Source organism: Sceloporus occidentalis, unplaced genomic scaffold (assembly GCF_023333645.1).
Source record: "Sceloporus occidentalis isolate IW3139 unplaced genomic scaffold, rSceOcc1.0.p SCAF_5, whole genome shotgun sequence".
In the NCBI taxonomy this organism is placed as follows: domain Eukaryota; kingdom Metazoa; phylum Chordata; class Lepidosauria; order Squamata; family Phrynosomatidae; genus Sceloporus; species Sceloporus occidentalis.
The window spans coordinates 26,215,892-26,239,556 of NW_028316985.1; the positions used below are offsets into that span (position 1 = coordinate 26,215,892).

The 23,665-nt window shown below is 40.8% G+C and overlaps 1 protein-coding gene across 1 annotated transcript in view; it reads left to right on the forward strand.

Moving 5' to 3' along the window:
• The window catches only part of TBXAS1 (thromboxane A synthase 1), a 353,042-nt gene that overhangs the window by 148,668 nt on the left and 180,709 nt on the right, over window positions 1-23,665 (forward strand). Inside the window, exon 4 of the mRNA XM_089527937.1 lies at window positions 4,917-5,013. Coding sequence (XP_089384063.1) covers window positions 4,917-5,013 — 97 coding nt within the window. The remainder of the gene's footprint in view (window positions 1-4,916; window positions 5,014-23,665) is intronic.

Genomic DNA, 23,665 nt, shown 5'->3' on the forward strand with positions numbered 1-23,665 from the left:
AGAGTGCCTCTTAAGAAATGTCTCCCTGTGTCTTCCTCCCTATATTTCAGATCACATGTGACCAACCATACCTTAGAAGCAGCTATATATGCTTGCAGCATATTGGGTCTATGCCAGTGTGGAGTAATGGTTTTTAGTGTCAGGCTAGAACTGAAGAAATATAGGTTAAAATCTAAAAAGAAACAATAAAACTAGGTGTTACTGGTGGCCTCAGTATGAAGTTTCTTTACACTTTACCATCAGAAAGCAGAGGTGTCTCTATTCAATGTTGAAAATTTTAGATTTTTGAGTATTTTGGATTTTGGAATTCCAGATATGTTTACTCCTTTCCACTCCATCCAAGGAAGCTTTCTCAAGTAATGGACTAGATGAAGGCAAACTGAAAATTAATCCAGACAAGATAGAGCTGCTCCTGATGAGTTGAAAGGTAGCTCAGGGAGTAGCGATTCACCATGTGCTGCATGATATTACACTTCTCCCAAAGGTGCAGGTATGCAGCTTGTGTGTATTACTACTATTTCCTCCTCCTCCTCCTCCTCCTCCTCCTCCTCCTCCTCCTCATCTTCATCTTCACCTTCTTCTCCTTTAAAGTGCATTAAACTCTTTGAGCACATAAGGATAACAGTTCATAATGCTGAAAGGGGAATGCCTAGGATTTACCAGTAATACATTTTACTTGACATTGCCATCTTTTGTGATGTACATTTCTTTGCTCCATCTGGATTTTCCTCCACCAGAATTTTTTTCAACATCTCAATATATTTTTTAATTTTTTTTTCTAATTAAGAACAGGAAAATGTGCTAAAAACACTGACTAAGGGCTAAAGTACATGGCATGTTCAATATGTAGCCTGTGATTTAGGATTGCTTTTATTGTTTTTTAACTTGCAAGCAAGTATGTCTGGCCACAGTATGAAACAGAACTCCCTCCGGCTACCCAGGGAGGTTTAAAACCCTTCACCTTCCCGAAGTTTGGAAAGTTAGCTTTTAAAACCATTCACTTCCATTACTCATTATAGTAATGGATAGAAGACTGAAATGTAGGATATGTCCTGGAAAAGAACACATCTAGTCATCCTGTCTAAGGCTAGTTGTACCCACTACACAGAGGCCTAAGGGTGGTACAGTCAACATACGACCCTTAAGCCTCTGTGTAGTGGGCAGAGCTAGCCTTAGATGGAACAAGTTATGAACAACGTAATGAAACAAGCACTTAATTACGTTTTAAATAATTAAAGCATAGCAATGCTACATTTCCAAACTAACATAATGAGTAAGAGTGAAGTTACTTTATTGGAGTAATGAGTAAAGTCACTTTTCATTGGCACTGGGAAGATACCAGAAAACAGATAACAGAATAGTCATTCCTGGAGGTGAAAGAATATGTTTGATATATTATGGGGTTTTTCTTTCTTTCTTCATACGGCTTTTCTGAAATGCAGATTGAGAGCACAAAGGCAGCTGTGAACCTCACATAAAAGCAGATTCATTGTTTCCTCATGCATGTTTTTAATTTGTTTGTGCCATTGTGGATTTTTCTGTTTTCACCCATATTCTCTATCCTTCCCTCCAATTGATTATTTCTCTTTTAAATAACTGGATTTGTCACGATGGCACCAGAAGGTCCTATGACTCAGTACAAGAGAATAGCTTTTAACTTCATTGTAGGCTGTCAGTGTGTCCACAGAAAAGCCCATTAAAGGGTGATGAAAGGAGATCTGCATCTAATTTGCTAGTTCCAGTACAATTTGAGCCAGATAAACATAACTCAGATTTTCATAAAGAGGTTTGTTTTAAAATTAATTATAATTCTTCTGAGGAGATGCTAAGAGATCATCTCTTGCACATGAAACTTTCCACCCACTTGCTGTCTGGATACAGGTAGAGATAATAACAGGGCCTAGATAAATTTGAAGAAATTCCTCAACACGTTCTTCATCTCTCCAATTATAGTCCCATTAGAGTTTGTCTCTTGAGCTTTATTTATTTATCAAAATCTTTTTTATGCTTGACTATGTGGTGAAAGCTGGACAGTGAAGAAAGTGGATAGGGAGATAATCAACTTATTTGAAATATGCTGGTGGAGAAGAGTTCTGTGAGTTCTGTAATCTCAGAGCCATTGGCAATAATCTTTGAGAATTCTTGGAAAACAGGAGAAGTCTCAGCAGACTGGAGGAGGGCAAACATGATCCCCATCTTCAAAAATGGGGAAAAAGAAAACAATTATTGCCCAGTTAGTCTGACATCAATACCAGGAAAGAGTCTGGAGCAGACCATTAAACAGAGAGTCTGTGAACAGTTAGAAGAGAATGCCATAATCACAAAACATCAACATGGGTTTCTCAAAAACAAGCCATGCTAGACTAATTTGATCTCTTTTTTTGATCAAATTACCAGCTTGGTAGATGAAGGGAATGCTGTAGACATAGTATATTTTGATTTCAGTAAGGCCTTTGACAAGGTTCCCCATGATATTCTTGCAAACAAGCTAGTAGAATGTGGGTTAGACAATGCAACTGTTAGGTGGATTAATAATTGGTTGACCAGCTGAACCCAAAGGGTGCTCAGCAATGGCTCCTCTTCATCTTGGAGGGAAGTGACCAGTGGGGTGCCACAGGGTTCTGTCCTGGGCCCAGTGCTATTCAACATTTATAATAAGCATGCTTATTAAATTTGCAGATGACACCAAATTAGGAGGAGTATCTAATACCCCAGAGGAGAGGATCAAAATTCAAAATGACCTTAAAAGATTAGAAAGCACAAGTTCAAAATGAACTTCAACAGGGAGAAATGTAAGGTACTGCACTTTGGCAATAATAATAATAATAATAATAATAATAATAATAATAATAATATGAAATGCATAGCTATAGGATGGGGGACACCTGGATTAACAAGGCGACATGTGAAAGGGATCTAGGAATCCTAGTAGACCACAAGTTGAACATGAGTCAGCAGTGTGATGTGGCAGCTAAAAAGGCCAATGCAATTCTAGGCTGCATCAATAGATGTATGGCACCTAGATCAAAGGAAGTAACAGTGCCACTCTATTCTGTTTTGGTCAGTCCTCACCTGGAATACTGTGTCCAGTTCTGAGCACCACACTTCAAAAAGTATGTTCAGAGGCTGGAACATGTCCAAAGGAGGGTGACCAAAATGGTGAAGGGTCTGGAAACCATGCCTTATGAGGTGAGACTTAGGGAGCTGGGTATGTTTAGCCTGGAGAAGAGAAGGTGAAGAGGTGATACGATAGCCCTGTTTAAGTATTTGAAGGAGTGTCATATTGAGGAGGGAGCAAGCTTGTTTTCTGCTGCTCCATAAAATAGGGCCCGGAACAATGGATGCAAGCTACAGAAAATTAGATTCCATCTAAACATTAGGAGGAACTTCTTGACAGTAAGAGCTGTTTGACAGCGGAACACACTCCCTCAGAGAGTGGTGGTCTCCTTCTTCCTTTTATGTTTTTAAACAGAGGCTAGATGGCCATTTGTCGAGGGTGCTTTGATTGTGAGTGCCTGCGTGGCAGGGGGGTTGATCTGGATGGCCCTTGTAGTCTCTTCCAACTCTGTGATTCTATGAATATGATAGACTGCTAGAAAGACAAATAAATGGGTTCAAGAGCAGATGTGGCCTGAACTCTGTCTGGAAGCTAAGATGGCTAAACTGAGGCTGCTGTACTTTGGCCATATAATGAGAAGACATGCCTCATCAATAATAATAATAATAATAATAATAATAATAATAATAATAACAACAACAACAAACAACAACAACAACAACAACAACAACAACAATAGGATTTATTTATATTCCCAATCACTGGGAATCTGGGCGACTTACAACAGAGGGGATAATAGATGGTTCCCTGCCCTCAGGCTTACAATTTAAAAAGACATGACGCAAAAGGAGAAGGGAATGTTGGGGGGAGGGGATCAGGTCCAGCAGTTCTTCTCTCTCTCTGAGGCCTGGACCAAGGCAGATGGACTGGAGGGAGGGCTCTTCTTCTTCAGGCTAGCCCTGGTGGAGCTGGGTCTGCCTGGTCAACTCCCTCATAGGCCGGAAGATGACAGTTATGGAGAGAGGAGTCTCTTCTTCCAGGCTAGCCCTGATGGAGCTGGGCCTGCCTGGTCAACTCCCTTGCAGGCCAGAAGATGACAGTAATGGAGGAAGGAGTCTCTTCTTCCAGGCTAGCCCTGATGGAGATGGGCCTGCCTGGTCAACTCCCCCGCAGGCCGGAAGATAACAGTTATGGAGGGAGGAGTCTCTTCTTCCAGGCAAGCCCTGATGGAGCTGGGTCTGCCTGGTCAACTCCCCCGCAGGCCAGAAGATAATAGTTATGGAGGGAGGAGTCTCTTCTTCCAGGCTAGCCCTGATGGAGCTGGATCTGCCTGGTCAACTCCCTCGCAGGCTGGAAGATGACAGTTATGGAGGGATGAGTCTCTTCTTCCAGGCAAGCCCTGATGGAGCTGGGCCTGCCTAGTCAACTCCCTAGCTATCAAAAATCCCTCAATAATAAGTAAAACAACAACAGAACAAAAAACAGAACAAAAAGTAAGGTAGAAGGCAGTGGGAAAGAACAAAGACCACATTCCAGATGAATAGATCCATTCAAGGAAGCCACAGCTCTCAGTCTGCAAGACCTGAGCAGAGCTGTTGATGATAGGGTGACTTGGAGGTCTCTCATTCATAGGGTTGCCATCAGTCAAAGTCAACTTGACAGCAATAAACAACAACAATGTGGTGAGCTACTGTTAGACCTTCAAATTTTAGATCTGACCATTAGCAGCAGAACTAAGAATCAGGCATATAATAAACGTGGCATAGTAGTTTGAGCACTGGAGTACAAAACTTTCAAACAAAGTGTCAGATGCCTTTCCTCTTCACTATTAACATTTCATTCTTCTTTTCATACACAGGTATTATATTGGCCGTCGAATGTTTGTGGTGATATCTGAACCAGAATTGATAAACCGTATCTTAGTGGAGGACTTCAGAAACTTTAGTAACAGGATGGTAAGCAGCCAGAATTTGTTGCTGTGTGTTTGTGTTGCTGTATTGCTTTTTATCCATGAGCTAACAATAAGAAAACTCAGTGAAGCATATTTAGTTGTATTTAGTATTTTAGTAAGTATGTTTTCATAACATGAAGCATACCACTTCACAGAGGTCCAAGTACCCTTCTGGCACCACCCCATAGCCTTTTTTCAACTTGGCTAAGGCATGGAATACTTCAGGATTGCTACTGCAGAGTAATTTAGAGTGATATCAAGGAATCAGCAGCTCCACTAATTTTCCTCCACCTCAGCTAGAGGATGTCATAGGGCCAAACTGAACATGATGCTATTCCCCAAAGTAGCAGTTATGTCAGAGTGGGGAGAGGGGCTTTACTTAAATGCATTTGTTAATCCCAACTAGAGCAGGCCCACTGAATCAGTAAGAACTTGGTCACTCAACAGTTAGGTAAATTCCAGTGATAGGTCCGACAACTGGGTTTAGACTTGAAATTTTTTTAGCACTGGTAACTTCCATAATGTCTGTAGAAGACTCTGAACAAGTGTCCTGTAAGGCCAAGTGTAATTCATAAAGTGTCATATAAGGCTAAGATACTATATTAGTTCTCTGGTTTTCTGAATCAACATTATTCAACAGATTTCAAAGACATAGCCTTGTTAGTGCTGCTTAGTATGCAAAGGGAACTTGCAGCACCTTTGAGACTAACTGAGAGAAAGAATGATGATGAAATAGACTTAAGACTGCAAAAGCTTATGCTACCAACTTTTTTCTCTCAGTCTCAAAGGTGCTGCAAGATCCGTTTGTATACAACAGATTGGGTGACTTCTCTGAAATTGTTGATTTTACAGTTGATTTTAGGCCTTTGTTTGTTTCTATCCCCTAAAGCCCTGCAGATGTGCTATACTCCCATTCCTGCCATTTTTCTTTATTTTTGCCCTAAGACTGCCAGCTGTCCTGAATTTGTGAGGGACAGAAAGCACGTTGTGTACCCCACTGTCAGTTGATACATTCTCTGCTGTGAAGCATTGCGCATTCTAGGAAGGCTCAGAGCTATTTTGCTGAGTTGGCTGCTTAAAGTGTCACTGACTGAAATGCCGAGCCGCTGCCTGTTTCAACAATAAATAACATTTAAAACTCGTTTTGACATTGACACTGAATCTCTGTCGCTGTCACCTAACTCAACCTTGTTCCCCACAGCCTTTCAATTTTATAACAAAATGTTCTGAATTTGCCTGGACTAAAAGGACAAGCATTTCTAAAATACAGAATTTTCTGTCTTTTTTAAAATCTCTACCTTTGCTCCCTCATACCCTTCCATATAATTCAATAAGAAAAAAATGTTTCATGTATTTTATTAATTATTCTATTTTATTTATTACCTTTGTAGAGAATCTTTCCTCTAAGAAGGTCAGAAATAGCCTAAAAAAGAATAGGGCTTTTATAGGGCTTTTATAAACCTTTTATAAACCTAAGAACCATGTGGGGATTGAAGGATGAAGTGTTCACAAGATCTTTAACGACTCATAATGGAAGACTTAGTCGACTAAGTTGTGTTGTTGCTGTGTGCCTTCAAGTCATTTCCAGTTTATGGCAACCCTAAGGCAAAGCTGTCATGGGGTTTTCTGGGGTTGAGAGTGTGTGACAGGGATTGGAGGTAATATTTTATCACCATAACTAGCGCTGGTGATAGCCTTATCCTCCATGAATTTGTCTACTTCCCTTTTAAAGGTGTCCAGGTTTGTACCCATAGCTACATCATGTGGCATAGAATTCCATAGTTTAACTGAGCATTATAACTCCTTTATTGTTGCAGTTTCTTTTATCTGTCCTCATTGACCCACCACTGAGCCTCAGGAGATGACACTGCATGTAATATTGGGAGACAGGCTTTTCTGCCCACTTTTCCTACAACATGCATAATTACTTCACCACCTTCTTTACACCATCCATAAATACTATACATCATATCAAGCCTTCTCCTCCACTTAGGGCTGGGACAGATGGCCTATAAAAGACGCCTTCAGGGCATAATCAGAGTTTGGCGTTTACATGCTGAATGCTCTGATGAGGCAGCTTCAAGATGCTATGGCAGCACTGTGTTTATACACTGCACACTGCCGGAGCAGCTTGCAGCTGGCTTCAAGCCACAACAGAAAAGGAAAAGATGGCTTTTTACTGGCCAAAAAAGGAGTACATATTTGCCACTCCTTTTCCGACCAGTTTCAAGGCAGATTGGAGCTGTGCCTGTGCGTGCTGCGGGTCCCAATCTGTCTTCAGAAGGGGCGGCTTCAGGCTGCCCCTTCAGGTCCATATGCCCCCCCCCCCTTTGTTATTATTTTCCCTTCATTAAGAAGTCCAAAATGTCATTGTATTTCTCTGTAAGGGAGTTACTCCAGTTCTTTGATAATTTTGGTTGCCCCTCTCAACACTGTTTCCTATAATGTTTAAGGCCTTCTCTTTTTGAGTCTTTACTGTCTGCATTTGTTTGCTGCTGTATGTTTATTGAGTCACAATAAATGAGATATAAAGATGCTCCTTGATTATTCTTCTTTTTATAGTTTCATCTTTGAGAATTTTGGAACCAATGATTTTTTTCCCCATAATGAAAAAGAGCAGAAGATTCAAATATAAAAAAAAAAACCCTACCGGATCAGATATTTAAATAACCTAAGGTCCCCCCCCCCCCCCCGATTAAACAATACTCTGATTATTAATACATGGCCCTATCCAGGTCCAGCAAACTCATATTACCAGCAGACTTTCTCTTTTCCTCCCCCTCCTCCTAGATTTCCTCTTAGTGAACTTAAGGAACTTTTGAACATATTCTGCATTTATTGATAAAGGTTCATCATTATAACATATAATTTATCATTCTTGAGCTAGTTATAAGGAAATACCTGTGTTCTCCTTGCATTTTAAACATGTCAACCAGGCTCTCTGTGTGAAGCTCATAAAAAAAATACTGAGATACTTAGGAAGTTCATGCATGCCTTAGGGTGAAATTCCACCTCTGACAAGTAAACCACCTCATTCATATTCCCACATCATTTCCAGTCCTGGCACACTTGGGTGGTATCTTCATATGCAGCATTAGGTTCTGGATACCCATTCTATCTTACTATTGGACTATAATTGCTCTATTTAATTAACTTTCCACATTCCATATGAAGGATTGGGAGGTGGGGGGTAGGCTGCAGTATTAAAACTATACTTGGAAAAGATTGTGTAAAAGAAAACCAAATCATCTCGAATACTTAAGTATTCTTCAAGTGGATCTCAACTCATAGTGACCCTGTAAATGAGAATGCAAAGCAGTCTTGCATACCTTTGAGACTAACCAGCAGCCGCCCGACTCAGCGGGCAGGCCACTTTGCCGCCGGGAGCAGAATGCTTCTGGGGTGAATTCTTCGCCCTGATTGGTCGTGTGGGGCAGAAAGGGTGGGCCCTTCCATCCCGCAGCGCTCTAGGCAGGGGGGAGAGATCTATGGCCAGGAGTTTCGGTTCTCCAAGGCAGCTCATTGGTCGAGCTGCCTTGGAGGAGGAGTCTCCCTGACCACGTAAGGCCATGCGGTCTGCTCCGGTGCAATTCTGTGCTTGGCTCTCCCACCCTCCCTCCCTTGGGTCTGTGGGTTGTTGTCACAACTATGGGGGTGGCAGCATAGGCCATGGATCTGGTTGGTGTGGTACCAGGGCTACGGAGTTCTGGTTTGGGAGTCATTCCGGACCCGGGGGCGAATAATGCAGGCGTTGTGGGCACTGCGGGGGCCACAACGCGGGAGCGCATCCCGGTGACTAGGGGTTTAGAGAACAAGTGGCATGGCGGTCAATTGGCGTTCCTTAGCCCCTAGGTCATCCCAATGCCTGGCGGTTACCAGGCTTATTGCTGATCAAACAACCGGGGGTTGTTTGATATCTCAGAACCTGACCTTATGCTTTTGGCCAACCCTGCCAATTGTTTGCTGTTACTAATAAAGTTGTAGCCTTTCTTCTAGCTCTGCCTCATGTGGTTTTTTGCTGCAGCCTCCCAGGCAACTGAAGGATAGAAGTTGGTAGCATGTTCATAGACTTGAGCCTGCTTTCTCAAATGCATTTGGACTGTCAAATGAGAGACTTCCAAGTCATTCTATCATCAACAACCCTGCTCAGCTCTTGCAGACTCAGGGCTGTGGTTTCCTTGATTGAGTCTATCTATTTGATGTGTGGTTTTCCATTCTTCCTACTGCCTTCCAGCTTTCCAAGCATTATTGTCTTTTCTAGCAAGTCAGGTCCTGTCATGATATGATCAAAGTACAGCAGCCTCAGTTTAGTCATCTTGGCTCTAGAGAGAGGCTGATTTGTTTTAGCACCCTTTTGTTTGTCTTTTTAGCTGTCCATGGTTTTCATAGGCGGGATACAGGCGGGCAAAAAGGGGTGTATTCATGACGTCATGAAGGTAGAGCCTTCAGATGGCCCTTACCTGAATGCCGCCATGAACACGCCCCCCGCACGCCCCAAGCGGGAAGAAGCGGCATTAAAAAGGTGCTGCTTTTCTCCGCTTCTTTTCCGTTTGATGCGCAGCTGCGCAGCTCCGTCTGTAAGCTGCCGCACCGGTACACCAGAATTGCTACGCCGCTAATTTAAGTTGCCCATTTAAAAGCTCCGTGTCTGCTGCGTCGCATAATGAGTCGGGGTCCTGGAACATGCGCAGTTTGCAGTCAGGCTTTAATTGCAGCGTCAGCTGCCATGCAGGTGTGGAAGCTGCAGCACAGCTGCAGCGCATTTTAAGACTCGTAACCCTAACCCTAACCCTAACCCTAACCCTAACCCTAGAGCAACATGTACGCATGCGCTGCTTGGAAAGTTTGGACTTTAAAGTGAGCCCCTACACACATTCCTGTGCCATTTTCACCTAACAATAAAAACCGCTAAAACTGTAAATATTTATATATGTACAAGGGAGGTGATGGGGGATGGCAGGGGGACAGCTGTGGCAGCGGCGACAGCTGTGGCTGTGCATTGCAGATTCAGCAGGAGCGCGGGGACCAAAGGAGAGGAGGCATCCATGATGCTGGTGACACTACCAACGTGCAAGCGGACAAGGATGCCAACACCAGCTGATCACCAGCTGGCAGGAGACCACCATTGTTCTTGGGCAGAACGGGGGGAAAAGTTTTAAAGGGGCCTGGGCGCTTTAAATGTGCACATAGGCTTTCTGCCGCCGTTGCTTAGCGCTGCAGCTGCGCAGCTGCGCATCCGCCAGCCGGCAAAGGAAAAAAAAAGCCCCATTTTTGGCCGCCCGTGAGGAAGCTGCCTCTCTCTTTGCAGCGTCCTCCGAGGCGGCGGTTTGGAAACTCCGGGTCTGAAACGGCCCCAGGTGAGGCGTCTTCACTGCCCCCCATGTGGAAGCCCCATCTCCTGAGCCACGCCCCCGGGGCGGGCGGTCTGGAGGCTCCGTATTCAGCAGAATACACCTCCAAGACGTCTTCCCCTGCCCGTTTGTATCCCGCCCTTGAACTTTTCTTTGGCACCACATCCCAAAAGAGTTAGTTTTCTTTCTACCATCCTTCATTACCATGCAGTTCTCACACCCATACATAGCATTGTAATAAGAAATATGATGGCATATCAGCAATTCTAACTTTAATGTTCAGTTTTATATCTTTGGACCTCAGGATCTTGTCTACTTCTTTCCTAGCTGTCCTTCCCTGTTCTAGCCTTCTTCTGATGTCCTGACTGCAATCTCCCTTCTGATCAGTGATTAATGCAAGATATGGGAATTCTTTATTTTAGTTTACTTATTGTCTACATTGAATTTATATAAGTCCTCTGTGGGCATTATTTTTGTTTTCTTAATGCCTGCCTTAGCATTTTCTTCTTTGACTTTCTTTAGTAATTGTTCCAAGTCTTCTGCTCGTAGTGTGGTGTCATCTGCATATCTAAGATTGTCAATATTCACCTCTATTGAAAATGTAACACTGCATGTTTCAAGCTGAAAACTATAACAGCTTTGCCAAACTTTTGAAATAAACCTCCTGCTCTGTTTTGGTGACAATGAAGACACTGCTGAAGGGTGTCACAAAAGCACAAGGTAACAACTGTTAGCTAGTACCAGAAGCAAGCACTTGGTAGTGTTGGCTGATGGTTCCCATGTAAGTGGGATGGTGAATCTTCTCATGATGTTACTTTGAACATCTAAGACAAAAAAAACCTATATGGGGGAATGGGATGTAGCACATAGTTCCTTTAAAGTTCAAACTGAAACCCAGAGTGGATTCATTGCTCCACTAATATGAAAATCACAGGCTGTCACTGGCAGCACTGACAGCAACAATTTCTTGGCATGAGACATGGAAGACATAAATAATATGTATAGAGTCCTAGGGAAGCATGAGAGCCAGTGTGGTGTATTGGTTTGATGTTGGCATAGGATGCAAGATTTAGATCTCTCCCAATCAATGAAAACCTGCTGGATGAAATTAGGCAAGTCACACAGCTTCAGAGGAAGCCCATCTGAATTTTTCTTTCTAAGAAACCCCTGTGATAGGCGCATCTTATGATCACCATAAGTTGGGAAAAAATTGAAGGCACACAACAGCAGCAATAAGAACAAAGGAAACACACCAACTGCATTCAGTTGAATTGTGCTTTTGCCTTTCTAGGGCAAAATGTTTATTGCTTTACTAAATACTTCTACTCCCAGTTCTCAGAGCAGTTCCGTTTCTGGACCACTACTTCCTAAATCACTGAGCCATCATGGCCATTGGCTATACTAGCTGGGGGATTTTCAGAGCTATACTTCCAAAAAAGTAACTTCTCCAGGCTCTGCCCACTACCAGTCCCAGGTTGTTGGTGCTAGATTGAAGAGAGGATAATGTATATTTAGAAGGAAAGGACAGATACATTTGTGCAAACAATTTTAAAACACTGAGAAAATTTAAATGAGAAAAGAGGGAGCTTTGGGGGTTTTGAATTAAGGTGTTGAACTATGAGAACCCTAAAAATATCTAGGGGTAGCCGTGTTGACCATATAGCAAATCCAATAACATCTAAACAATGGATGTTTGGGCCAACAAAAATGCACAATTACATGTTGCAAGCTTTCAAAGTCACACCGGCTTCTTCATCAGGAAAATGGGAGAAAGAAATTGGATGTTATTGGATTTACAAGAACCCTGTTTGTGAATGATGGAAGTTGTTATCCAACAACATCTGGAGGGCAGCTGGATGAGAAAAACTGGGCTAGGCCTTGCAATCTTTTATAGCCTGCTTGATCTACATCCTTTTTTAATAACACATTAGACAGATTCTAGGCAATTGTTTTATATGATGGGTAGGAATCATATGGCCCTTCAGTTATTATTAAACAACAATTCTCAGCATTACTCAACACTGCTTATGCAGACTAGAGCTGATGGGACTATCCAACAACAGCAACAGTAAAAGCAACAGTGGCCAACAGGAGGCAGGTGTGAGGCCAAACTTTATGCCCCTGGATCTCCCAGGAGCCAGAAAATAAAACACCAGCAAAACAACAGCAACCTCAAAGTGGCTAGATGTCTACTTCTAGTTCTCAAAAATTGGCACTTTTTGATGTTAAACTGTACAGGCAGCTTTTGTAAGCTATTTATATGTTTAATTGTTGCACTTGGACAGTTCAAGGAGCAGCTATTTTTACCCTTTTTTGGCCAAAAAATGTTGATCTGGGGATTGTGGAATTGTTAAGAGCCACAAAACATCCCATCTCAGGGACTCACTTTAGTCATTCCCAATTTCAAGGGGTAGCATCATCCTTCCTTCTCTTATGTAAATATAAACAGAAATGCAGCATTTGGTCTACAACCATCAGTGAATGAGAGACCAAGAAAGATCTGTCAGAAGAGACCAACATATTTTCCTTTTTAATGACCTTTTAAAATATGAATATATACTTCTTTTAGGAGAGCAAGTTTATATTTTTGAAAATGACTCCAAGCTAAAATAACTCCAAGCTAGCCATCTGGCCAACCTTTTTTGTTGTTTTTATTTAGAGATTCTGTTTGTGAGGATGCAATGCATTGTGTAAGAGCAAAACATTGCTACAGTGTTGTGCTGCCTCTATTGCTATGCTGATGAAACTGAGAGAAGAAATCATTGGGCTTTGGGGAATAAATGCTGATGACCACAAAGCCCTGTTAATGCCGCTCATTCCTGAGCTAGAACATCCCTGCTGTTCTTATGCCAAGATTTTTTCTCCCAACATAGATTGAGGACAGCTTCTGATGTTGTAATTAAAAAAGCAGTCAGAAAATCAGAAAATCTGATTTTTAACCCACTGCTCTCCCTCAAGGAACTGGTGTATGTGGAGGGGGGCAGTTAGCTTCTTGTATTAGTTTATACAAGAAGGACTGTCAGAAAACAGTCACCTGTTTGAAGATATCTTCTGTCTGAAGGTCTGACTGTCCAACTTTGTTTTAAAGAGCTATAAACAACATTGTAGATAATACCCCCTATCAAATATTTCATTCAATACAGTACATTCTGTCACTATTGGAGAAAAAAAATCCTATATATTAATACATTAAGTAATAGCATGGATTGGAGACCTCCCATTCAAGACCGTGTGCTGTAGGCTATAGTTCAGAAGAGGGGAACTGACAAAACCTCCTCTGACTAATCGCTTGCCTAAGAAATCACTATGAAATTCATGGGGTCACCATACGTCGACAGAAGACTTGAGACACATACATACATACACACACAGTATGGGGTTCTCACATAATAGGGCTTGGACCCACTTCTCAAGTTCTCAGGGCAAGGGGAAGAAATCTCCGGGCGAAAGAGCTGTCTTAAAAAGTGTGCATTTTCTTTATCTGTGACATTCGCTGTTTCTTTTTGAGTGGCCTCTCTGTGCAATTGTGATTGATGCTTAATGACATGACCAGGGACTGCCCTTTGTAACATCACTCTTGTAACTCCATTAGGGTCCACTTCTTGTGACATCATCAGGACATCTGTGTCCCTGGTTTGGGTCCATAAATATCAGGGCCTGGGGTAGTCTTCACCTGGCAATTTAAAAAATGTTTTGTGTATTATATGTAAGTCAAATAAACAAACTAATCAGACCATTATCAAGTTTAAGGCACCGAGGGAAATAAAAGATTCAGAAAGCCACATTGTTGAAAAGGTGTATTTAAAAAAAATATCCTGAAGAAACTTTTATTTTATTTTTATGAGCACTTCTCAGAATGTTTGCCTTTAGTGCACATTTTTCATATCATATGAATTTTTGCAGGTATTTTTTTCTTATGATAAAACATTCTTCATAAATGCATCTCACTGTTAGCCTCTGTGTAATATACACATTTGTACAAAGACACATTCCAATACTATAGGTTGAGTCTCCTTTATCGGAAAAGCTAGGGATGAGAAGTGTTTTGGATTTGGGATTTTTTTCAGATTTTGGAATATTTGCATATAGATAATGAGATACTTTGGAGATGGGACCCAAGTGTAAACATAAAATTCATTTATGTTTTGTATATATCATGTACACATAGGCTAAAGGTAATTTTATAAACAATATTTTTAATAATTTGGTGCATGAAACAAAGTTGTGTACATTGAACCATCGGAAAGCAAAGGTGTCACTACCTCAATCACCCATGAAGCAAATTTTGGATTTTGGAGTATTTTGGATTTTGCAATTCCAGATAAGGGATGCTCAATCTGTATACACATTTTTGTACGCATTCTTTTAATGTGTGAAACTTGCAAACTTTGGAAAAGTACAGATATTGATATTTAACTGTGTTCCTGTTCACATATATTCATTTTGGCAAATGTGAACTGGAGATGTTTGTGGAAGAACAGGAACCAAATCAGCTCTTCCCCAGAACCTACACAGAACAGGGGCAGCCATTGATCAAGTTTAAGAACCATAGATGGTACATGGCAGATAGGGCCAGCTGGAAAGTTAGGGAACTATCCTGTAGGACCTGAAATGAACATGTGTGAGTGAGAATTTAGTAACTTGAGTGACTGAGGAATGGATCAGGAACTGGCGGGGGGGGGGGGAAGGAACCAGGTTGTTGAAGGTGAGAGAAACCATCTGGAAGGAAGGAAGGAAGGAAGGAAGGAAGGAAGGAAGGAAGGAAGAATTGCTTTCCAAGATCTTCTTGTTTTCTAGCTGGTTAAGAAATACTCAGGTGACAATTCAGTGAACCTTGATAAAAGCTTTTAAATAATAATAATAATCAAAGCTGTCTGTAATCTGGTGTCAGGTTTAATCTTGATGTGTTCATGAGAAGAATGACCTTAATCTGTAAAATGTGCAGTCACTAGAATACCTTACTTGCTCGAAGGTATTCAGAAGAAATCAGTTTAGTTTAATCTGATGAGAAGGCTCTTGGAAGATTCTAATTGGTTTACTGCGTGGAAGAGCAATTTCAGTGGTTAAAGAGGAGGAATAGAAAATCCCAAGTGGAACAAGGTTATAATATTTAACCCAGTATTTTCCAGGATGTATTTTCCAAAATGCATCCAAATAATGTTTGAGAATCATTTCTACATGAAAGAGAGCAGCAGAAGAGTTTTAAAAATATTATTACATTATTAGACTAAAATTATGGTATAGGTATACCACAATAGCCACATGTCAATTATCTAGGATGTTTCACTAATTATTATTAATTTATGTCCCACCTTTCTATCAAGAAATATTCATAGTGGCTAACAAAGATAACTATGTGCTTTTAGTACTTCATCATACAGTTAGAAAATAACCATAAAATAATTGGTTGTTGTGGTGGTGTGCTTTCAAGTCATTTGTGACTTGTGATAACCTTAAGAATAGACCAGACTGAACACAAAAGGAGAAGCTGCTGAGAGTGAACACCAATAGCAATATGTAGGGTCAATATTTTGATCTTGTTCACAGTCCCCTTAAAAAGTGAAATGACCCTCTCAAGTCTAAAGCCCAGGAATGAGATGAGGAAGTTTCAGCTAAGCTCTGGTTTTAGGGAATCTTGTTCCTATTACAGATGCAATATTGAGAAAGCCTGAAAAAAATCTCACCTTGCATTAATGTCACAAAAATATCAAGTCTATACACGCTAAACAAATAGCACTTATTTACTAATTTATTTAAAATACAGTAGTTGCCTTTTGGTCAGTTTTCTTTAAAGCCTTGCATTGAAAAAAATAATAATACAGATTTATATTACATAGAAGCCAGACACCCTAGGATAAACATCTTAAAATATTAACCATAGCAGCAGGTATGCATGGAAGCTAATTTGGACTATTTATGAGGAACATACATTTGATCTGTGTTTCAGTGATGGTCTACAGGCCTTTTTCAGAATTCTCATTTCTCCAGATTTTGTGATTCCCCCCCTCCCTCTGGATCCAAATATTCATGTACAAGGGAAGCATGTTTCAAAAAAGGGTATAAATTCAATGTCAATGTCATAGGTAAAATGGCACACAAAAATACAGCCCCCCATATCCACAGATAAGCACCCAAAGCTTGAAAATATTATGTATTTGCTTTTTGCAATAGCAAAAAGCAAATATATAAGCAAAAGCAAAGCAAAAAGTGAAAAGCAAACCTTGATTTTGCCATTTTATATAAGGGGCATCATTTTACTATGCCACTGTATTTAATGGGATTTGAGCATCCAAAGATTTGGGTATCCATGGGGTGTCCTGGAACCAAACGTCAGCAGATACCAAGGGCCCACTGTACATTCATTTGAAGAAATGCATATGAAAATGTGTAGTAATATTTATAATTTTTTGCAAACTGAGAAATGGAGTGAAATGTTTTTTAAAAAGTGACGTGAAGATGATAGAAATTTGCAGATGATCTAATCCCTAATCAAAACATCCTGAAAAACATACATGATTTTGATGTGAAGTCGAAGGCTTTCACAACAGTAATCCATAATTTTTGGTGAAGTTTTCAGGCTATGGCCATGTTCTGGAACAGTTTATTCCTGACATTTCACCAGCATCTGTGGCTGGCATCTTCACCCAACATAGCTAGTGACAATGCTGTCTGTGGGATTCTGGGCCCTGCAGTCTCATAAATAAATATTTTCTAGGCTCCAGTGGCTGATGAATCCTTAGAAAATGAAGAGGTGAAAGGCAGTTTAGAGCTCAGTACATGTGATTGAAGGGGAAGCTTTATGTTTCCCCACCCATGTTTTCATTCCCCATTTCTCAAACAACCTAATCTGTTTTTCTCCTAGTTAGATTCCAAGAGGAGATTCGGCCAGGAGGAAAAGAAAAACCCACAGGCCAGCTATTTATAAAGCAGATTGGGACAGGGAAAATAATTGGGGAGGGGGGAATTTAAATCCCACCCTCTCCCTGTCTTTATAAGGAATGGAGTGGATAATTCTGCCATCATGTTCAGATACGTTTGTGACAGACTGCCAAGGAAATCTCTTTTGAATATTTTTCAAAAGAGTGTTTTAGGCTTCCCTCCCACTTTTTAATGATGATTTTTGGAGCCATTTATTAATAATTTTGTGCAAGGGGAGGCGACTGTAGATCCAAACTGCAAGTGGGTTCCCTGCTAGCATAACTAGTTTATAAAAGCAACCAAACATAGCAAACCTGGTGTTAATTTCCTGCAGGGCTAAATAGATTTCATTTCTACCTATGTAATCACTAGGTAGGCAGTAATGACCTCATATTTTTCCACTTAATATACACTTGGCTTAACAGAATGCTGGACCTAGGTTTTGAAATTTTATGTTAATTAATGTAGACTTGAACCTTGAAGCACATCCAGTTCTTGAGGACAAAATAAGAATTAGTACATGGACTTCATTCTGACAAAGCAAGGCACTGATTTTAATTTAGATTAACACAAACATTTGCAGTGAATCATAACTGGCTATTCAGACTTTGTTCACCTGTTACTGGTTTGTGTTCTGTGTAAATGTTTTAATGTTCAGAGCATTGAATTTTCTCTGTGTGCATTACCCCAGGCTGTTTCGCTTATGATTCTTGTTCCTCAAAATAATTCACATGATAGAAGATGAGAATATAACCCACATAGTTTGTTTCTGATTTTTTTCCCTCCCGCCAGACCATGGACAAATTCAAGCCAGTTTTCTCAAAAGAGTTGATCATAACCACTGTTAACGCCCAGACTTTTTACAAGCAATGACACATATAGACAAATAACTCTTCATCAGGTTATATGTAATATGGATGCTCCATGATATAATCTTTCATTGTTTTACAAAGTGTTAATGAAAGCATCTGTGGGGACACATACACCAATTCAGAGTGAGGGTTTGTTGTTACAAAAGGGGAATATAACCTTCCTCCTTCTTGGTTTTCTCCATTATCCCTACACTCTACCTCTCCCCCTGACCATGGAGCAACATATCATATAGCTACCTGTATGTTTTGCCCCATGATGTAAAAAGAAGTTTTATTCATTTGTGTGATTTTTTAAATTGGCAAAATGGTCTATGCATATCATACTTGCCAACTCTCCCAATTCATTAGGAAAAGAAGTTAATCCTTTGTAATCCTACTTTTTTTATCTGCCTTTAAAATGTTCCAGTTTCTAACTTCTCTCCCCATTTTCTCCCATTGTCTTCAGCTTACTTTAGTTAGTGCAAACTATGTTCAAAATGTGAAAAATGTTTGCACTCAGTTATGTCAACAGGAGGAAGAGGAGAACAGGACAAAATCTTGCTCTTCCCTGTAAACTCAGACAAAAGCAAATAGCTGCATTGTTTCCTGGCTTGTTTGTTCACTCTTATTAATGATCTTTGCCATTTTGACCATACAGTGGAACCTCGCCATACGCGGGGGATCCGTTCCAGATCCCGCCGCGTATGGCGATTTCCGCCTATGCTCAAACGGCGGCGCAGAGGTGCGCGGGGTGCAACGGGCATGCACGCGCGGCGCAACAGGCACACGTGCCCATTCAACTGAATGGGACGCGCCGCCCCTTCCGCCCCGTGGCTTGAGCGCATATGATCAAGGCCGCATATGGCACACCTGCCTATGGCGAGGTTCCACTGTACTTAGTTGCTTAGCCACAAATATCCCTAGTCTCAGCTGTGAAATGTTGGTGGGTATGTACAGAGAGGAGGATAGACAGAGGGAGATTGTTGCTGCTCAACATGGAAAAACAATCCCAGCAACCCACAATTAACACATAATTAACATTAAACATACATTAAACACATAATTAACATTAAATATTAAACATACATTCTCTTGTGCATCAAACTCATGTGTCCCAGTAGGAGCTAGACAATGCAATCCTAACTCAAAGATAACACTAGCTGTGAGATTAAGGAATAGAGAGCAGGGAAACCAATTCAGATTGAGGTTATGGTGCTTTTACTAGCTGAATCCCTTCCCTTATGATGTCTTTACTCCCCTCCTGCTTCTCAAAATAATTCGTATGATAAGAAGGTAAGCTGTAGCTGTATTTACCATATTTATTGCTTTTGAATGGATATGTTTTTGAACTGCTTTTATTTCCAAAAATGGTTTAGTTTTATTTTAACTCTTGTATGTTTGTGGTGGTGTGAGCTTTTATCTTCACATGTCTTCATTTTCGTAAGCTCCCTTGAGTCTCAGGGTTGGGGAAAAGGTAGGACTGAGATAGATAGATAGATAGATAGAGAGAGAGAGAGAGAGAGAGAGAGTGAGAGCTCAGCCCACAGAGAGCTCTGCTGGTGCAACTGTTCTCCCAGCTGATCCAAAGAGCCAATAAAGAGATGGAGAAGGGGAAGAACAAAAGAAGATCTGGATTATGCCAGATCCAAGCCCAGGAGTACTTGTTGTTAACTGCCCTTGAGTCGACCTTGATTCATGGAGACCCTGTAGATGAGACAACTCCAAGACTCCCTGTGCTCCACTGCTCTGCTTAGGTCCTGTAAATTCATGCCTGTGACCTCCATGATTGAGTCTATCCATTTGGCATGCAGTCTTCCTCTCTTTCTACTACCTTCTACCTTTCCTAGCATTATTTTATTTTCTTTCTTTTTTATTATTTTTAATTTTTAATTTTCAAAACAAGAACAAAACCCAAAAAAGTATTGCCTTTTCTAACAATTAATGCCTTCTCACGATATGGCCAAAGTACTACAGCCTCAGTTTGATCATCTTGGCTTCCAGAGAGAGTTCAAGCTTTATCTGTTTAAGGACCCATTTGTTTGTCTTTTTGGCCATACACGGTATCCTCAGCCCTCTTGTTGAAAAGGTAGGCTGATAGAATGCATCCTTGCCTGACCCCTTTGCCAGTTGGGAACCAATTGTTTCTCCATGTTCTGTTCTAACAGTAGCCTCTTGCCCTAAGTATAGTCTGCCCTCCCCATATGCGGGGGATCCATTCTGCCCCCCCCCCCCCGCATATGGGGAAAAGAGCATATGCTCAAGCCCCATAGGAAATAATGAGGTGTGTGCTTGAGGTGGCGCATGGGGCACACGGCGCGAGTACGCACCCCATTATTTCTGCTTGGGCTTGCCTTCTGCATGAGCTCAAAGCCGTGGAAGGCAAGCCTGCCTATAAGGAGGGCCGACTGTACAGATTTCTCATCAGGACTGTCATGTGTAGTGTGGCTTTGCTATAGTCTATCAAGAATATAACTCCCCCCCCCCCCCCGCCTCCCGGATGCTTGATACAGTGCAAATCTATTTCTTACATTGTCAGTAAACTGTGTTGAGATATTGTTCAGATCATATTTTGGTATGATGACTGTTTTTGTTTTCTTTAGGAGCACAGCCAATTCAAATTAAGGTTAGGGCAATGGCATTCCTAGATAATTTCCAAAATCCTTAGTCAAGGAAAGATTTGGGCACAAAATCTGTGGAGGCTTAAGCCAAAATCCTAAATCATGTGAAATCATAGCTCCACAGGTGTAGTGCTCCACATCTGCATCCCTTCCTCCTGCTGTCAAGGGGAAGGAAGTGGGGAGGAGAGGGTGAGGAAAAGTGATTCAGACCATTGAAAAGCAACAAGTCAACTCATTTCATAGAATCATAAAGTTGGAACAGGCCACAAGGGTCATCCAGTCCATCCCTCTGCCATGCAGCAATACACAGTCAAAGCACCCCTGACAGTTGGCCATCCAGCCTCTATTTAAAAACCTCCAAAGAAGGAGATACCATTTGATGATGAGGAGAAATGAGGGTGCATTCTTAAGTTGAGTGCACTCTCATTTACCTTCCCTCGGAGTTCATAGCAACTAGATCGTCATACTCCAAGTTGTCTCCCCCATCCCCACCTCTGCACTGATAAACACCAGAGACTCCTGCTGGGGTTTGACTACTGCTAGATGATGGGAGGGTTTTGGATAACACAAGATCACGTGAGTAGTTCTCTTATGCATGTGGAAACTACCCCTATGTGTATGTAAGTCACTAATAAGATGGCAGCCTTGATGTGTTTAAGATTGGCTGGTTTGCACTCCTTCTTATTGCAGAGTTAAGCCATATTTTTTCAGATAATTAAAATGCCACACTTCCAGAGCAGGCAAAAATGAGCAATTCTTGTCCTAATTGCCAGTAACTTTAACTCTGTGTAGTGACAGGAGGTAGTAAAAGGAACATTCCCATAAACTATTCATTAATTGGACACAACATTAAATTTTAGAAATGATTAAATCAAATTATAGTTTCAAAGTGTCTGATCTATTTTCACCCCTGCCACCCCAGAATATTAATTGCATGGATTTTAAGCAGAATTAGGTATACAACTTTACAACTGGTAGCAATGATTCTAAGCAATGCTTGTATAGTACAGAATAATGATGTAATGATGTATTACAGGAACAAGCCCTGGCTTCTAGGCAATTCAGTTTCTCTCTCTCAAAAGCAACAGCCCCCCAAATATTACTTAGAGGTTTATAGAATTATGGATTTGGAAGGAATCCCAAGGGTCATATACTCCAAACCTGCCAGTGCAAGAATCCGCATACAAAGTATCCCAAAGAGATGGTCATCTAACTTCTGTTTTATCTTGCTGTGTTTTCCAGAGGGATATTTAAAGATGGTGGCTTAGTGGTTAAGATGCCAATTCTGATAATTGGAAGATTGGAAGGTTGCAGTTCGAGGCCCAAGAACTGCACGATGGGGTGAGCTCCCTTCACTAGCCCCAGCTTCTGCCAACCTAGCAGTTTGAAAGCATGCAAATGCAAGTAGATAAATAGGTACCACTTTTGTGGGAAGGTAACGGCATTTGGTGCAGTCATGCTGGCCACATGGCCACCAGAGTAGTCCTCAGACAATGCTGGCTCTTCGGATTAGTAATGGAAATGAGCACTGCCCCCTAATCTGATGACAACTAGGCATTCATGTCAAGGGACTACCTTTACCTTTATCATATCATACCTATAGTATTCAAAGACATACAGTACCCATGTAAGTCTGTTTCAGCATAAAAAGGATATGAAGGTACTGTGTAGCACCTTTGAGGCAAACAAAGGAAAATTTCACAGAAGTTGTGATAATTGAAATCCATGAAAGCTTAGGTTAGAAATTAATCTCAAAAGTGCTACAAGATTCCATTATACAGTATGCCCTTGATATGTGCCGAAGTTTGTTTCCATGGTATCTCATAGATACCAAAATGTTCCCATGGATTCCAAAATGCTCCAGTCCCATTATGTACAATTGCATTGTAAAATGGTGTACCTTATATAAAATGACAAAATCATGGTTTGCTTTTTGGAAATTATTTATTTATTTATTTATTTATTGAATATTTTCAAGCTATGGATGGTTGAATCAGCCTTTTCATCTTTTAGCACTCAGCTCAAACTGGAGTCCTCCTTAGATATGTTTGGTTGCCCCTTCAGTTCCCTCAGGTCCTTGCCCTGCTAACATCCCATCTCTGCACCATTTAAACCAGTATTGAGGACAGATTATAGTTCTTCACACAGTACATATTTAAAATAAGTGTGATGTTACATTATTTGTAAATAACTGTCAATGGTAACAAGGGAGACATTTTTCTTGGTGACTAGAGAGGCCAGATCCCTGCTGTCTTTTCAGTGGCAAGTGAAAGCAATTTTGGGCTTTCATACAGGTGCAGGTTGGGCTTTTAGCAATTCAGATGCCAAGGTTTGCATATAGTTTTTTTTTTTTTAAATACATTTGAATATTTTAATTTGTAATGTTTTTAAACCTTTAGATTGTTTGTGTTTTAAACTCTATACTTTGAAATGTTTTTGTCTTGTTTTTAATTTGCACTGGTTTAAATGGTTGGTAGCCACCTTAAGTCTCTATATCAGGAGAATTGTGGGGTGTAAATAAATAAACAAACAAATAATTATGATTATTTGTGAAGTCATAACATGAGTGATTGTACCTTTAAAGTGGAATTTAACCAATTTTTGGGAAATAATTTGCAGAAGATAATCTTTCATTGCCTACTCCAGGAGAAAGGCAATAGACAGACAGACAGTCAGGATGACTATATAATTATCTTCAGTATCAAAGGCAAAATACCTTTCAAGGGCATTTCATGAGGAACATGAGTGGAAGGGTAGTGTTCTGCTCAAGCCCTACTCATGGACTTCCCATAGGCAACTGGTTAACCACTGTGAGTCCAGAATGTATTCCAACACAGCTGAAGTCTCAAACTAGAATTAGCTGAGTCCCAGAATATCTAGGCTGGTGGCATTAATGCTTATGCAAGTAAATTTAAAAA